At 37.6% G+C, this 14,845-nt stretch overlaps 2 protein-coding genes across 3 annotated transcripts; one reads left to right on the top strand and one right to left on the bottom strand.

Annotated features, from left to right (window-relative positions):
- Window positions 1-3,002: 3,002 nt before the first annotated feature.
- On the top strand, window positions 3,003-7,024 carry ankrd37 (ankyrin repeat domain 37). Of its 2 annotated transcripts, none has more exons than XM_084400409.1 (4): window positions 3,003-3,181; window positions 3,388-3,543; window positions 3,752-3,843; window positions 5,119-7,024. In XM_084400409.1, the coding sequence occupies exons 1-4, from the start codon at window positions 3,158-3,160 to the stop codon at window positions 5,339-5,341; spliced, it is 495 nt and encodes a 164-aa protein (XP_084256535.1). In that variant the 5' UTR covers window positions 3,003-3,157; the 3' UTR covers window positions 5,342-7,024. The 2 variants fall into 2 exon arrangements, with proteins under 2 accessions (XP_084256535.1, XP_084256536.1); XM_084400410.1 differs by having other exon boundaries at window positions 3,036-3,181; window positions 3,391-3,543.
- On the bottom strand, window positions 7,010-14,220 carry ufsp2 (ufm1-specific peptidase 2). Its single transcript, XM_084400392.1, has 12 exons — window positions 14,049-14,220; window positions 13,773-13,851; window positions 13,450-13,633; window positions 13,310-13,370; window positions 12,766-12,920; window positions 12,426-12,618; window positions 11,076-11,222; window positions 9,526-9,690; window positions 9,106-9,230; window positions 8,057-8,133; window positions 7,513-7,637; window positions 7,010-7,203 (listed from the first exon to the last, which is right to left on the bottom strand). The coding sequence occupies exons 1-12, from the start codon at window positions 14,049-14,051 to the stop codon at window positions 7,117-7,119; spliced, it is 1,401 nt and encodes a 466-aa protein (XP_084256518.1). The 5' UTR covers window positions 14,052-14,220; the 3' UTR covers window positions 7,010-7,116.
- Between the last annotated feature and the right edge of the window lie 625 nt (window positions 14,221-14,845).

The raw sequence follows: 14,845 nt of genomic DNA, 5'->3' as shown, positions 1-14,845 counted from the left end.
TGCTGTGATGTCAATCATTGTGGACTAATGGATCTGCCTGAAGTGTACAGCTGCGTCGGAAATCGCATACTCTCTTGGTTGCTTATTTTCAATAATGTTAAAGGGGACTGCTAAAAAGTATGTAGGCTATGAATGTAATCTGGACTAGGCTACTATATTAGGCATTATCACGTGACCAACCAGCATCAGTTTTGTTGCTTCACTACCATTCACAAATCCTCTCCCGTGGCCTCATGGGATAGTAAAGTGTCCATCGTATGCACCCTTCAGAATCTTGCCGTAAGAAGTAGGTTATCCGGGTACTTTTTGCCTACTTTTTTATGAGTATGTTTTTTGCCTACTGTATAGTAGGGAAGTATGCGATTTCGGATGCAGCCTAGGAGTAGACCCGCTTTCCTCTGTCAAAATCGAGGGGTCGAGCGTCTGTCCAAATAAACTTCTCCCGTCCACTTGATGAAGTTGAACACATTTCAAAATGGCGGTGGGGATTCCCCCGAGGGGAAATTTAGGGAAGTTTCCAAGTGTGTTTTAAAGTGGAGTTAAACACAACCCGAGAAGAGAGAGAGAGCGAGGCCGTCTGCTTTATGTATTTTCGCTTTTTATGTATTTACTTTAACACTTGCTGATATATGGCAATGCAAGCAATTAATTTAATGTGTTTTTAATGTCTTCCCGTTTTTACACAGCTATTTTGTTACAACTATTAACCCTCTGGTTCTCTTCGGTCATATTTGGCCCAAATTTTTTTTTTTTTTTTGTTTTAGAATTTGTTTCTTCATCAGAATGGTATGAAACTTGCCCTGCGTCTCAATGTCCATACTATCCATCCTAAACAGTATGTGAGATTGAAATAAGTGTGTCCCAATTGCATAGTATGTTGAAAAGAGTATGCCAGAAGTCCCCGGATGCCATATTTTTTTTCCCGGGATGGTAGGGGAAGACTCATGAATATTCATTAGGGAAGTCAAGTCAAGTCAAGTCATCCCTGATTGGTCTGATGACCTACCCCTAACCCCACCCCTAAACCTACCCGCCACTGGGGGTCTGATGACCTACCCCTAACCCTGCCCCTAAACCTACCCATCACTGGGGTTAAGACCAATCAGGGATGACTTCCCTTATGAATATTCATGAGTCTTCCCCTACCATCCTGGGAAAAAAAATATCGCTCCCCGGATGGTCAACTTTTTTGAATCCATGCTCACTGTCACTATAACGGCTAATATTACCCACAACCCATTTTCCTTTGGGGGAGGAACTACAAACACGAGTAGAAAGTGTTAAAACACTACAAAACATGGTGGAAATGAAATGAGATGAATATCTAATTTAATTTAATTTAAATCTAATTTGATATGTTTTGGCACTCACTATGTGAACACACACACACAAAACATGAACATGATTCAAAAAGGTTAAATGGTCCTAAAAAAAGAGTCAGTCTGCATGCATTGGAAATTAATTGGAAAGGAATTTCATCAAGTGGAAATGTTTGGTATTGCGCCCAAACAAAATCTTACTGAAAGCTTATTTTTTGAGATATCAACCTTTATGGCTTTGATTTCCTTGCAATTTTTTGAGTAAAACTTATTTTGGAAAATATATAGCTTATTTCATAATAAAAACTGTAAAATAGTATTATTGTTCATTTTTCATAACAATAAACGAAAAATTCTATAACATTTCTAAAAACATTTTTCACTTCAGCAATAATCTATCAAGTGCGTCTTTAAAAAGATACCAAACTTAAAGGGATAGTTCACCCAAAAATAAACATTTGTCACCATTTACTCACCCTCAAGTTGTTTTAAACCTGTATGATTTTCTTTCTTCTGTTGAAGAGAGACACAATAAGATATTTTGAAGAATGTTGGTAACCAAACATTTGACGGTATTCATTGACTTCCACAGTATAGGGAAAAAATACTATGGAAGTCAATGCCTACCGTCAACTGTCATGAATGACTGAACAACATTATTAAATTATTATCAATAAATTCAAAATAGAAAAGAAAATTAAGAGCAACAATAAAATGCAAGTCAAATTATATACTTTCATTAACTCATTTTCATTGTCTAATATTGTTTGGACTAAATATTTGTTTTGGACTAAATCACATCTGTATGCTTTCATTTAGCCTACTTGGTGATGATGTCAATGACAAATCAACCATCTCCACATTAACCCTCTGAGCTGTATTATCTGTTTCATAATATTAATTAAGCTGTTAAACAAGCATTGCCTTTGTCTGGGATATTATAGTACGTGACAACTGTGCATGCTTAATGATGCTCATTCTTAAAGTAGGGCATTGCGCTAAATTGTGGGCGTGCAGCACATAACATTCCCTAAAAGCCCCTTTCATGTTTACTTGGCACAAGTGGCATGGAAGATGATCCATCATCCTCACACCATGCAAGGTCAGACTTGCAACTCCACAATCCCTATACAGATGGCCATCCTTTGCCATTAGCTATAATAAATTTGGCAAAATATGTACACGTGTACATGACCAGGTGAAGGACATTGCTGAACACTGCAACAGCAGGTTTACATTTATTAACATTTTATATTATGCAAGCTGTAAGGTTTTACCCTTTTAGTTTTGTTCAACCTCATTTGTGATACAATGCATTGTAATTCTGCAGAAAATAAAAGAGTGTTGACATAATTTGGGAAAGCAGCAGATGACTGAGAACAACCCAACAAAATCATTGGTGTAATTTGTCTCTGTCCGAAACTCACTTCAATTTAAAATGACCTGTAGTTTCGTTTTTTAGTTGTTTTTTCTCAAATAAGATAAATACATTTTTTTCGGAACACCACAATGTAAACAGTAGCATTATTAAATCTACTTGTTAAAAGCAGTGTTTCAGAGTATGCTGTGAATTGATGAACAAAGTGCCTACGTGTGGAGCTGCACACAGCTTGTTCGCGAGCTGTGGGCGGATTGATGCATAGTCACGTGACAATGATTGCCCATTCTTGATTCTGATTGGTCAGCATCAAAGAACCATGTGGTGTAAATAGCTTTTATACTTCTGCATGTGTGCTTGTTTGATTGCTTAACGCTGATGTTCAGCAGCGGAATAGCTGTCACGCCTAACTTGTATAGCCCACCGCATTGTTCTTTGTGGAATTATCCAGACAACAGCTATGTTTTTACTTGAGACAGAGTCGGTAAGTCAATGTAATTAAAATACTATTATGAGTATAAAAGGAAAGCGCTATGTTTAACCAAGTCGCTAAAAAACGCTATATGTCAGAGATTTAAGAGACCACAACGAAAGCTCTTCTATTTGTCCAAATCATTTGTTAACGCGCTTTAAGAAAATCATAAGTATTTTGGTTGAAATGTCATGTGGTTTCATTGAATCTCCATTCAGCAGGACTGTCCGAGTAATCTTTTCGAAAGCGGGTTTGCTGTGAATGGGTTGAATGGTCCGGGACACGGACAGTCTCCTGCGCATCTCGCGGCATGCGGAGGTCAGGCTTTCTGCTTGCTTTGGCTGCTGCAAACCGGCGCTGATGCAAACCAGCAGGTACGTCGTCTCTAAACACACACACACACACACACACACACACACACACACACACACACACACACACACACACACACACACACACACACACACACACACACACACACACACACACACACACACACATATGTATATGAACACCTTAACCCAGCGGTAGTTACTTGGGTTTCTGTTGTTCATCATGCCATTCTTCTCTGTGTTTTTTAAGGACGCAACTGGAGAGACACCCATTCATAAAGCAGCCAGAGCGGGCAGTTTGGAGTGCATCAGTGTGCTGATGGCGAGTGATGCACATTTCGAGTAAGTGCATGTGGGAGGTTGGATATTGGATATTTCCTCCTCCTAGCGTTTGTTTGACAGAGAGAAACCTTACCACAGTAGTCTATTTGCATATTACAAATTAGTGTTATAATGTCGCTCTTGCAATGCGGTACATTTAATGTCTTTATAGGTGGAAATCATAGTTGACCTATCACAACAATCATAGTTGACCTAATACGTGAAGAACATAGGGTGCTTCAAATAATTGAACCTTTTTCTTGAGAATAATTTTTAATTGTTTACGGACGCTTAAATGCCTACCAGAATGAAATATTTAAAAGTGAGACAACCCTAATATCATAAAGCGTCCGTAAAAAAAACAAATTATTCTCAAGAAAAAGGTTCAATTATTTGAAGCACCCTATGTTCTTCATGTAGCCTATCAGCTTGTGATAGGTCAACTATGATTTCCACCTATAAAGACATTAAATGTACCGCATTGCATTACTATAATAATAGTACTTTACTACTATTACTACTAGCATTATTATTATTATTAATAATAATTTATTATTATTATTATTACTACTAGCATTTTTATTACTAGCTATTATTACTAGTAGCATTACTACTATAATAGTAGGCTATTTATTTTGTTTAGAACATATTTCGTTCATACGTTTTTTATGATTTTGACATAAGTCTCTTATGATTTACTAAGCATTCATTTGATTAAAAAGAGATTAATATTGTGTGTTATTTAAATATATATTTTAATTCCCGTGATGGCAGAGCTAAATTACTCCAGTCTGTCAGTGTTGAAAACAGTTGTGCTCGTTAATATTTTTGTGGACACATTCAGATTCTTTGATGAATAGAATGTTCAAAAGAGCAGCATTTATTTAAAATAGATTTTTTTTTTTTTAACAGTGTAAGTCACTTTTGATCAATTCAATGCATCCTTGCTAAATACAAATAAAAAATTGAAAACAAAAACTGGTAGACTTCTAAGCTAACTCTCTCAATCCCTCACTGAAAAATGACTAACTTTTCTTTTCCTGTTGCTACCATTGTTTAAATAACCAAGCCACATGCCCAGTTAATAGTTGATGTGCTTGAGATTGTCCCAGTGCATATCTTAAAGTCTGGAACACCATATATTATAAACCTACACATGCATATTTAAAAAAAATGCTTAAACATAACAGGAATGCTCCATTATTTACCTGTTAATGCAAACATCATCCTCAACAACAGTATTCTTATGAATATGAACACTTTTCCAATTATAATTTTTTTTCCCCTTCTATTCAGCATTTGTAACAAAGCTGGACAGACCGCTGAAGAAATTGCATGGTCTTGTGGGTTTGAGGAATGCGGGAGGTTTTTAAACATGCATCGCATAACACGGGACCTGAAGAACACTTCATCATCACCTCTCGGTGAACGCCATGTGCTGAGCAGCACTCTCGTGGGACAGAAGAGAGGCCGCGCAGGCTCCAGTGCTCAAGACGGGAAGAAAGCACGGGACTGGTGATCAAAGCTCTCATAAAGAGAGAGAATTTCAAGTAACATATAGGCTGTTTATCCATTACCGGAGTGAATGGTAAACAGATGATGTTTCAGTACGCCCTCAGAGTCTGAACTACCTGTGGACATTTGGTATTGAGCTTACTGTAGCCTCAACAGTGAAGATAAATTAACCCTGTTCTGGGGTCAGTGATTTGGGGTCTTAAGTTCAAGCGGAATCACTGACACTGTAGATCTGCTCAGAGTGGAGTGTGCTTCACACACATATACCTGCCAAAACAGAGCAGATGGCAATCAAGGCAAAAGCAGAGCATTTTCTTTAAAGGTGGAGATTGCAGCTTCTGGGGTTCTCACCGGAAAATGTGCAACATTTAACTTGGATCACATACGTCTTATGAATAAATCATATATACCCTTTCTGGGTTTTGTGACAGTCAGTTGGGGACCGTAGAAATAAGTGGATATGAATGAGAAAAACAGAAGGCAACTGACTTGCTGCCAAGCTTGGCTAATCAAGACATTCTTCATAAGGCTAGATCAATTAAAGTATGTGACATTTTTGGTCTATATAAACAACTAAGGTAAAACATGACTTAAAATGTGGTGGCAAATATTAAGGGAATATGTGACATGCTTTGACAAAAACAGCTTTTGAAATGTTTTAAGAGTTTATTCCATGATCTGAAAGAGATTTTAGCTGCTGTTCAAGACGGTTCAAAGATATCTTGTGAATTTGATGTATGAGGAACTCGGGTAGTTTGAAGGATATTGCAGTATGTCAAAAAAATAAAATTTGTTTACACAATCGCAAGGACCCAATTCTCAAAACTCTCCATACAGTGAGCACAAGCTGTCTATGTGGGCTAAACTGTTGATAATTTTCCATTGGCACAAAATTCAATGACTACTTCTTTCAAATTACTTTTTTTCTCACACTTAGACACAAGCACAGCCAAAACCCTGTACTTACAGGCCAATTTGCACGTTTAAATACTTTTCAAAACCTAACATAATACAAAACCGAATAAGGTATTACATTTTACTATAGTTATGCCATATAAAAAATAAAGAAATATTACAATTAGACCAATTAGGTCTAGCTGAACATCTACAAAGTTGTTAGACTTTTAGTTTAATTACCATTTATACAAAAGGGGGAAATAATTTTGTACTGAAATGAAAACATGGACCATTAAACGTAAACAGCAGTGAATTCTAAACAGTAGAGATGTTCTTGTTCTGTAAAGGAATGGTTTAAAAGAAAACTATAATGCTACCTGTTAGTGTTGTTTTGGTTATTGTTTTATGCGTGACCAAGTGTGTTTGTTGGGTGAAACCTTTGCTAGTGTTATAGAAGACTGCGTTGATTTGAGGCATATACAGTATGAAGTGTTTTGGTATTAGTGCATTTTGGATGTGAAAGTAACTGCTGTGCTCAAAACTGGAAGTTGGTAAAGAAAACTTAAGAGTTTTGACAAAAAGAACTACTGTAAGTACTGAGAAATGTGTCCTAGTGATTGTATATTAAAAAAAACAACAACGATCACCCATTTACAGCCTGATTGTAAAAATCACGTGAGACTGTATCAATGTAATTTTTAGCGTGACTGAAAACGGATGTTAAAATAGGCATGAACGTTTAGAACATTGTAAGGAGGACAATGGGTAATAAATGATAAATCACTTTTTACTGTGACATATCGCTTTGCACTCATTAAAAACAATGAGACTTCCTGTGAATCCATGGACTCGCAGGAGGAGTACGAGTGTCATGCACGTGACTCAGATGGTCTTTGGTCTCTGGGGAAGGCAGAGGTTGTAATAGGCATTTTGATCCCAGAACTCTGGCCCCTTCCATCCACACCAGCCCTGAAGGAAACACATACATTAACAAATGACCTACTTTAAAAAAAAACACTGAGCTATCGATTCACAAATGATATAACTCATAATACACTAACATGGGAGCCAACGTAAATAGGATATTAGGGAAACTCTAGGTGCCGTTAAATCTGTCAGTTTCATCAGACACCATTTAAACAGTTGCTAATACCTGAACAAGTAATCCCATCTGTGTCTGGATGTAATGGAAGAAATAATGATTTTTTTTTTTTAAATGTAAGTAGTTTGTTTTTATTAGGACAGGCCAGACAGATGTAGTGATGTTGTCACATGTACCTTGTCAGTGATGGTTTGCAAGTCTTCTCCACCAGTATAATGAGGGTCCAGGATAAGAAAGCGTATTTGTCCAGAGTTCTCACTCCACGCTACGCCTAGAATAGTGTGTGCAAGTACCCCCCCACCTGGTGAGAAAGAATTACCAAGCTTTAACATCTAAAAAAGCAAAACAGTAAATTGCATTAAAAAAGAAACAATGTTTTTTTTCTTCACATTTTTGAAAGGAGTATCTTATTTGCTCAAAAATACAATAAAAGCAGTATTATTGTTTTTACAATTTAATATAAATTTTCTATTTTAATATATTTTAACATTTATTTTTTTCCTGTAAAGGCAAAGCTGAATTTTCAGCAGCCATTACTCACATGATCCTTCAGAAATCATTCTAATGCGGATTTGGTGCTCAAGAAACATTTCTTATTATCACTTTTGACAAGTATACCAGATCAGAAGTTGATTATGATAATATAATTTCTTTGGGGAAAAACCTTGCTCCCATTCAATCACAAGTTGAAGGAAGGTGCTGAAGATCATTTTAACACACCAATCATGACAGGAGTTCCTTCAGTCTGGAAGTGGTTGGCCAGCTCTCTGCCCTTGGTTGCCAGCTCTGATCCCTGACTTTAACAGAAAGACAAATCAACACATTTTTTTACAAATCAAGCCATTCAGAAACTTTCATTGTTAAAGGTATAGTGGAGGATTTTCTTTTCCCGGGTGGATCATCAAGACTATTGGTCCTCCTAGTTGTCAATCATTCTGGTGATATGTTTACGTAAGGCCGTCGTACGTGCTCGTCCCTAGGTAGTTTTCGCTTTCTGCGCATGAGCACTTTCAGGTGTATATGTGTGGTGAGCTACGGTTTCAGCCATTCATTGAAGCTCGCCGTTCTCACCGGGTTTTTTCAAAATGTCTGAGGGTCGATGTAGATAGACATTCATCAGTAGATGTGAAAGAAATATATAAAAAAGTAGTCGATTGCCACAGTAGTCGATTGTCGAGTTCACGCGCATAGGTTTAGTACCTATGATCACGCGTGTGAACTCGACAATCGACTACTGTGGACTTCGACCGAAAACAGGATGTAAATACAGGTATGTGCGCTGGCTGAATAAACATCATTTTTTATATATTTCTTTCACATCTACTGCAGTCAGATTCACCCGCGTTCACTCAGAAGGAATCACTCACATGACCTGTGCACTTGTAATGACACATCAAGGATGTTAAGAGGCTAAAAGCAGGTTTAAAACTTGCCCCATTGAAGTCAACAGGGTGCAAATTTTAAAACGAGGATAACACGGTGTAGGCAACACCGATTTTTGTCGTTGTTCTCTGTACTGACAGCACTCCAAATGTAAAAAAAAATGAGCTCAATGTTAAAATTGACCGGAGTTCTCCTTTAAGCTTTGTCTGTAAAACTGGGGGCTAGCGTTTTAAAATTTGGTCAGATTGACCAACTTCCAGGTTTTAACCAAAATGCATAGCTCACTTGGATCTAATTTTTCAGAATCCACCCCAACATAACCTGCCCATTATAAAGGAAAAATGCATTATCACCCTAAATAATAAACATACAAAACCTCTGTCTACCTGACAAACAAGATCTTTGAGGTGACACCCAGCAGTTGGTTAAGGACAACCTGAACTTCAATGGAGCCGATCCACTGACGTGAACCCACAAAACGTGGCTCTTTATCCCCAACATCCACAAGAGCCTGACAAACCAACAAATGTATAGATTATAAGGGTGGTTCCTCTTTAATCCATATAACAAGACAGCATAACTTCAACACCATCCCATATAGCAGGGGTTCTCAACTCTGTCCATCGAGGTCCACTTTCATGCAGAGTTTTGCTCCAACACAAATCAAACACACCTGTATAAGCTAATCAAGGTCTTCAGGATAACTAGAAAGTTACAGGCAGGTGAGTTTAATCGAGGTTGGAGATAACCTGCAGGAAATTTGACCTGGAGGGCCAGAGTCGCCATACAGTGACAGTTTTGTTTACCTGCTGGATCTGCGTGTGTGTGGGAACAACTGTCTCCACATATCCTTGCTGCTGGAACCAGGAGCAGATAGTCTGAAGGGAACGATATGCACATCCCCAGCCATCATCATCCACACGATCCTGCATGTAGTGATGATAAATGTACACACCCTGTACCAGATACAGCTAGAGAGATAGAGAAGAAAAAGACAGAGTTTGATTTGTTAAACTTACTAGTATTGGTATCAAGAGATTTGGCACTTTAAAAAGTGCTCATGAAAATATTCAACCCCCTTTCATAGGGATAGTTCATGCACAAATCTTGCCATTATTTACCTACTCAGTTACCCAAGTCACTACTCACAAGTAGCCTGGCTAACGTCAGACCAAGTCTCATTCGAGACTTGGTCTGGGAACCACATGTTCATTTCCTCGTATTTGAGGCGTGGTTTACGAATGCCCAGAGCCGTTTATTGGGCGCTATGAATGTCTATCAAATGCGCCTGTACGTAGCTCATAGCCAATCGCTTCAATTATACCAGATGACGTATGTAGAGTGACAGAAATTCGACGAGGAAGAAGATGTTGGGTCAGAGATTTATTTGTACACGATGGCGTTCAGCGAATATTGCCGTTTGTGCAAGATAAACATGAGTGTAGAAGGTAACTTCGCGTCTGATGCCATGTTGAATCCATAGATATAAACAAACTGCTTCGGTGTCGTCATCGTCTTGCTGCTCCCTCCCCGTTCTGTGATTGGTTCCCTTTTTCAGGGGAAAATCTGGTCCATGGTGTCCAGGCTGCCTAGCAGCGTGAATAAAATCGCGCTGCGAGCAAGGCAGCATGGGGAAACCCAGGCTAACTCACAAGAGTAGTAAGTCCGAATTCACAGTACTCACAAAAGACTAGGCAAAAAGTACCCGGAGGACCTAGTAATTCCGGCAAGATTTTGAAGTGTATACACTGGACACTCTAATATCCCATGAGGCCATGGGAGAGGATTTGTGAATGGCTGTGAAGTAACGCAACTGATGCTGGTAGGTCATGTGACAGTGATATGGCGATTAATGTACATTCATACTACACACATTCATTCTATATAGAACATGTGGTTTTTAGCGATCGCAAATTACTTTGTCAAAATAAGTACCTACTCGTAGAGAGAATGCAATTTTGGATGCAGCCATTTTACTTTGGTGTTTGTCATCAATCACATCAACCTGAGAGGTCTAAAGTTCCCATTTTTAAAGTGACCGAACCAAAAGTGCCTTTTTAGAATAAGTGCATAGAGAAGAATCAGTGAGTAACAGCTTAAATTCTGTTTCTCAAACAAAATGCTCATATGACTTCAGAAGGCTTTTAAATCTAAGATGCATACTGGTGAATTGTTGTCCTATTTGGACTCTTTGTGGAAAAGAGCAGTATGAAAAGTTTTCAAAATTCTTTTTTTGTGTTCCACAGGTAAAAAAAACAAAACAAACAAGTTGTTGGATAACAAGTTTGGAATGACATGAGGGTGAGAAAATGAATTTAATTTGTAGGTGAACTATTCATTTAAAGCACAGTCTCACCATAGCATCCTCAATGTTGGGTGGGTTCAGGTGTATGTGGGGATTGCGGAGATAACCGTCTTTATAGGCTGCATCAGGGAAATGAAAGGCATTGGCACGTCTCAGGTATGGCCTGTCACTTGGCAACTCAAACTTCCTGTGCAGATCCTGCATACAAAAGAAGCTAACTTGATATAGAGAACACTATGAGTATTTCTAATAAATAACAATGGTTAGGATAGAGATATTGTGCTGCCTCTACTAAAAATGTTGTGCATGTACACTACCGTTCCGAAGTTTGGGGTCGGTATGATTTTTTAAATGTTTTTTAAAAAAAGTCTCTTATGCTCACCAAAGCATCATGAGATTTATTTGATCAAATATATAGCAAAAACGGTAACATTGTAATAATATTTCACAATTTAAAATAACAATTTTAAAGGAACACTCCACCGTTTTTTCATATTAAACTATGTTATTCCCTTAACTAAGACGAGTTGATACATACCTCTCTCGTCTCAGTGCGTGCACTCAATCGCTCTGGCGCGCGGCGACACTTTGATAGCACTTAGCTTAGCCCAGTTCATTCATAAGGATCCAAACAGAGATGAAGCTAGATGCGACCAAACACCTCCACGTTTTCCCTATTTAAATATAGTTACACGAGTAGTTACACGACCAAGTATGGTGACACAAAATAAAACGTGGCGCTTTTCTAAGCGGGTAAAAAGGATAACTATAATGTATGGCGGAATAGCACATGGGGGCACTTTCGACTCGGCGCAGTAATATCATCACTCCTGAAAAATCCTCTCCCCCTCTCCCTCCTGTCATTAGAACCAACGTGACTTTTTACTGCGCCGAGTCGAATTGCTCCCAAGTGCTATTCCGCCATACATTAGTTATCCTTTTTACCCGCTTAGAAAAGCGCCACGTTTTATTTTGTGTCACCATACTTGGTCGTGTAACTACTCGTGTAACTGTATTTAAATAGGGAAAACGTGGAGGTGTTTGGTCGCTTCTAGCTTCATCTCTGTTTGGATCCTAATGAATGAACTGGGCTAAGCTAAGTGCTATCAAAGTGTCGCCGCGCGCCAGAGCGATTGAGTGCACGCACTGAGACGAGAGAGGTATGCATCAACTCGTCTTAGTTAAGGGAATAACAGTTTAATATGAAAAAACAGTGGAGTGTTCCTTTAATACATTTTAAAATGTAATTTATTACTGATTGCAAAGCTGAATCAACAGCCATTAATCTTAATAGACATTCAGTCTTCAGTGTTATATGATCCTTCAGAAACCATTCTTGCTGAATAACTATTCATTTTCTTCCAACATTTTTGAATGGTAGTGAATCTGTGCTTGTCTTGCCTCTCTGGTCGCCTGTAACTGGCTGTCCGGCACTCCTGCTGGGTAGATTACAGTGGTGAGTCCAGCTGGTTCAGGCAGTTGAAAGTGAAATGGCTGTGGCACCAGAAACGAGGAGCCCTTCCTGTACCGCTGCACCACCTCTTCCATGTCTGCTAACTGCTTCCTTAATGTCTCCACCAGCCCTGTACACACACTAGACAATCACACACACAAACAATCATTCTGCTGAACTTCAAATCCAGATATTAGCATTAAAATCACTGCAATAAAAACACAACTTCCATACAAACCTTACAGTTTTAAGACAACTTGAGACAGAAAAATAAATAAATGCACTCACGATGCCAGGCTCTCATCAGTGGTCACAGACAGAACACAGTCTAAATGCAATGGCATCTTCACACAGTGCTGCTGTGTGTCCACTCGGATGAGACTAGGAGCTTCATTCCCAGCAGGGTCTGTGACCTCAAACAACAGCTTCAGATTCACTACAGTCTAGAAAAAGAGAGTTTCTGTTAGAGTGAATGTTAACAGTCACCACCCTTCAAATAGTGCAGGGGTTTTCAAACTGCCAAGGGGTCCGTGAAAAGTTCAGAGAAAACTGTTTTTAAAAAAAAAAATCAATATGCAAATTAATAAAACCAAATCATTATATTTATTATATTTAATATCACAGATTTTATTCTATTTATTTTATTCTATAGACTAGTCTGTAATCATAAGATTAATGACAGTTACTTTGTTACATTCTATGTTTCAAATATATATATATATATATATATATAATATAGTTAGTCATGGTTATAGTTATATGGTTATAGGAAAGGGTTAACATTATATTTAGGGATCCAGGGCAAACCCCTGATCTAGCGAGAGGGTCTCACATGTCCAGATCTTTTCTTATCTTTCTTTTTTAATGTCTTCTTGCTCCCACCATCATCTGATCTGTGAAAAGTAACAAGAAAGTGTCTTAGTTTTGAGAAAAACTAGCAAGTGTATGCAGATACCAATATAGATCACTTACTCGATATACTGCAGAATGTCTCCACATGTTGATGCTTCTGTCAAGCTTTCCATGCTTGATCGGAAACCAGTGTTGGGCCATATTAATATTGGACTGTTACAGACAGTGAAAACAATATTTTTTGATGATACTTTGGATCGGAGGCCCTGAAAACTTTTTGATATGGTGCTCTGACTTTGTGAACCTGCAAAAAAACACACAAAAAAAAAAACCACAGAGACATCTTTTTCATATCCAGCATATTTTAGATGTAATGCCTAAAAGACAGTTAAAAGATTTATCCAATACAAACCCAGCTCATCCTTTTCTCATTTGAGACTCACCATTTGGATTGTCAAGCTGGCAAGCAAACTCCAAGATTCCTTTCAAACGAAAAATAATAGCGCACTCCTCTGAATAAACCTTAGGGAATCAAAATACACACCATTAACTACTTGAGTACTTTAAATAATTGAGTTCATAGGTCTAGCAGTTCATTATGTATGTACTTCTTTCTGAAGCATATGTTGACAAAAGGCTAGTTCATATTATATTACCATAGTGTGCAAAATCGTTTCACGGAATACATATTTGTTTTTAAAAAAAGAGAAGCATATTACCATTTTAATTCCCTCGATCAAATATCACATTCAGCTGCTGTCACCAGCAGGCTGACATGTTTGATGACGTATCATACAACATGTCCACATCTTCGTCGTGTACTTGATGTCGTATCACAGGGAAAAGCCTCTTACTGCCCCCTGCTGACTTGAAAGTGACTGCTCAATGTGTAAACAATCCTACTTTGCTGTTTTTTAGGTGATCGTAATTGTGAATTGTATGTAAAAAAAAAAAAAAAAAAAAAGTAATTTGCTTTCCAGACTTTAAGACCAAGTAATATTGCTTGAGATTTTTTATTTTATTTTTAGCCTTTAACAGTACAGACAGAATTTTTGGGGGACAGACATGGAAAAACATACCAATAAACAAACAGCATTAATGACAGAATATTGCTAAACTTTTTCACCAGTAGATATTCATTTTATAATTAATAATAATAAGAATTTAATACAATTTAAAATAAATAATATGGAAATATAAGTATATATTAAGTACATATAAATACAAATAAATTTTGCATTTCCTCATTCTTCATAGTTGTCTTCAAATTCCACCTTCATCTGTTATGTTGTGTCTCCTCCTATCAGTAAGAAAACAGTACAAAATAAAGTTAACTTGTAAATAATGGTGTAAATCATGTGACATTTTTTATTGACTCGTTTCAACTAGTCTTAATAAGTATTTATAGGTACGAGTATCTAATGAATAAGTACCAAAAATAAATAAGAACTAGCATCTAATGAATAAATACTAGTAGCCTATGTATTACAAAAATACTATATCTACTTAATAGGTA

Source organism: Rutilus rutilus (genome assembly GCF_951802725.1).
Source record: "Rutilus rutilus genome assembly, chromosome: 2".
Classification (NCBI taxonomy): Eukaryota; Metazoa; Chordata; class Actinopteri; order Cypriniformes; family Leuciscidae; genus Rutilus; species Rutilus rutilus.
The sequence above is the reverse complement of the archived record's forward strand: the minus strand, read 5'-3'. Positions and strand labels throughout refer to the sequence as shown.